Source organism: Penaeus vannamei, chromosome 20 (genome assembly GCF_042767895.1).
Source record: "Penaeus vannamei isolate JL-2024 chromosome 20, ASM4276789v1, whole genome shotgun sequence".
Taxonomy (NCBI): domain Eukaryota; kingdom Metazoa; phylum Arthropoda; class Malacostraca; order Decapoda; family Penaeidae; genus Penaeus; species Penaeus vannamei.
The window spans coordinates 5,922,043-5,924,542 of NC_091568.1; the positions used below are offsets into that span (position 1 = coordinate 5,922,043).

At 33.3% G+C, this 2,500-nt stretch overlaps 1 protein-coding gene across 50 annotated transcripts in view; it reads left to right on the plus strand.

Moving 5' to 3' along the window:
* Nucleotides 1-2,500, plus strand: part of LOC113811463 (ankyrin-2) — a gene marked incomplete in the record, with an annotated part of 172,420 nt that overhangs the window by 125,901 nt on the left and 44,019 nt on the right. For 45 of the 50 annotated variants that reach the window (XM_070134798.1, XM_070134823.1, XM_070134840.1 and 42 more), the window contains 1 exon segment: nucleotides 264-425. In XM_070134798.1, the coding sequence (XP_069990899.1) occupies nucleotides 264-425 (162 nt within the window). 50 annotated transcript variants of the gene reach the window in all.

A 2,500-nucleotide genomic window follows, 5' to 3' on the forward strand; every position in this document is an offset into this window, starting at 1 on the left:
CAGAATATTATGATCTGAAAAATGTTTTATAGTTTCATTCTCAACTTCTCTTTAAGAAACTACATTCAAGGAATTATTATTGATGGATAGGGATTTATATTTTCATCTTTGTTGGTAAAGGTCCTTAGTGTGGAAAATTGATTTACTGCTTTGTGTTTTTACTTGTCTTATCTTGAGGCCTTCACCATATCTGGGAAGTAGATGTGTATTTGTTGTTGAACTCTTGTTGGCTCAATGTGGCACTCATTCATTGATCACCATAGTGGCACAAGAAGAGGTGAGAGAGACTACAGTTGTGGCAAAGCGTCGTGAGGGTCAGGCCGAACCCACCTCACAGGTTGTAGTGGAACATAGCCACCAGCCAACCAATCTCTCTGCCACCATCACCAGTACTACCACAACTACAAGCATCACTCCCACCCCAGGTAGAATTGCTTGTCTCCAGCTTAATATTTCTCTGCACTCGCAGGACTATTTTTTTTGAGGATTGTATTTCCAATGGCATTTCTTGAAATTAGATTTTCTTGTTTCATTTTTTTTACTTGTTCCATTTTCAAAAGATTTCTTAATCCTCCCTTCTCATTTCATTCCAGTGTAGAATCCCCTACATCCTTCAGATTAGCTACCTCCTCCTAATCTTTATGTTGATATATGTTTATTTCCCTGGGTCAGTTCATTTCAAATTTGTCAAAGAAAGCAATCCTCAAAGATCATCAATGGCAAGAAATATTAGCTGGACAATTGTGTGGTGTGAAGCTTTGAAACTCACCTTGGCTTTCATATCAACTCACGCCATTGCTTTGTACCAGTGGCTGCATTGAAAATTTTTATTTTCAGCTATCTTATAATGAATAAGTTTGAAGCTCCCTAGTGGCTAGGATGTAACAAGGATCTGATTGATAGTCTTTTAGGATCGTTGGGTATTGTCATTGCAAACATCCCGAGAAGTTAGGGTATTTTATGGAAAATCAGGACTGCAAGTGCAAATGGTACAAGTGACAATGTTAATGACTTACAAAAGAAAAATTATTATATTCAGAGAATGTTATAATCATTGAATAGATGTTATAGTAGATATAACAATAAGATCAGTAATTTGAAATTGAAAACAAGTAAAAAAGAAATGTATTTGGAAAAACATATAAAAGAAAATGTTATAACATTTTGTTCAATGTCTAATTGTTCAGAAATTTATGAAACATCAGTTTAAGAAGCAAGGGAAATTACATTTGCATATATAGGATAACAGAAAACTAAAACCTGAAAAGGAGTAAAGTATTGCAGATCACATAATTGGTAATATGTGATGTACACTAAGATGTAGAATAGCAAATAAACAATTGTGTATAGGTAAGTAGAACCTTTTGATTTAAAAGAGAAAGATATTATGTCATATAAAAAGCAGGATTTATATAGAATAGCTTCCCCTCCCCTTTATACCAGATAGTATTGCCTGAAATGCTGTTGCGTATCTTTTGCATTCAGTAATTGTTTGTGTTTAATTTTGGTAGTAGTTAAATCAGTAATAGTTGGTGCATGTCAGTGTTTCACATTGTTCCCTTTAAATGCCTGCCTCACATACAGGAGATCTAAGTAGACGTTTTGCATCATAATTGCAGTGATCTTTTTGCTACTTATCAGTATTATAACTAATTACTGTTGTATTTTTTTCTATATATTCACAGTTTTTGCATTACTGACTAAAGGTTACTTATCTCTTTAAGTAAAGAGATCAGTAGGTCATTGCAGTTGCCTATGTTTGCACTTTCTTTTTTTAGTATTTCAAACAAGTTAAGTTTATATTTTTTTAGCGAGCATGCTGTCTTTTATTTTGATTTCATTTTATTTTTGTTACATCTTTTTAAGATATCAGTAAAGGAATCCTATTTTGATAAGATTTTAGTGATTCAAGAAAGACAACACCAGAGATATGTAATAATGGTCAAAACTACTCAAGATCATGAAGTAAATGATTTGATTTAAACCTTTAAAGGTAGATATCCATATTTTCTTTAAGATATTGCATCAATGAGAACTTGATGCAAAGGCTTCCTGTAATATTTTGTTTCTTTTCTTCCATATTTAAAAAATTACAATATCAATATTCAGAACAATACATTAGGCAGAACTCCCCCCTTCAGAGTTAGATATTTTTGCTGCTTAGAAGATTAGCCCTTGTATAACCAGGAAAGAAAGTGCAGAGGCTACTTATTTGAACTTTAGCCTGTGAGTTTCAGGAAACCAAGAATCATGTATTCTTTTATTGTTAGAATATATATTACAGCATCTTCAGTCTGTATTAACCTAAAAATATATTATTTAGTGCTATGAAAGAACTAGGTCACTTCTACGTACAAGATCAGTCAGTAACTCAGGGAAGCCTTACACATTGCCAGTAAATGGATTATGGATTACGGAAGCAGCCTCAATCTCCTAACAGGATTATTTGTCTCGTGATGGAGTGGAACTTGGCGGTCTTTGCTGATATTATGTAAAGGTT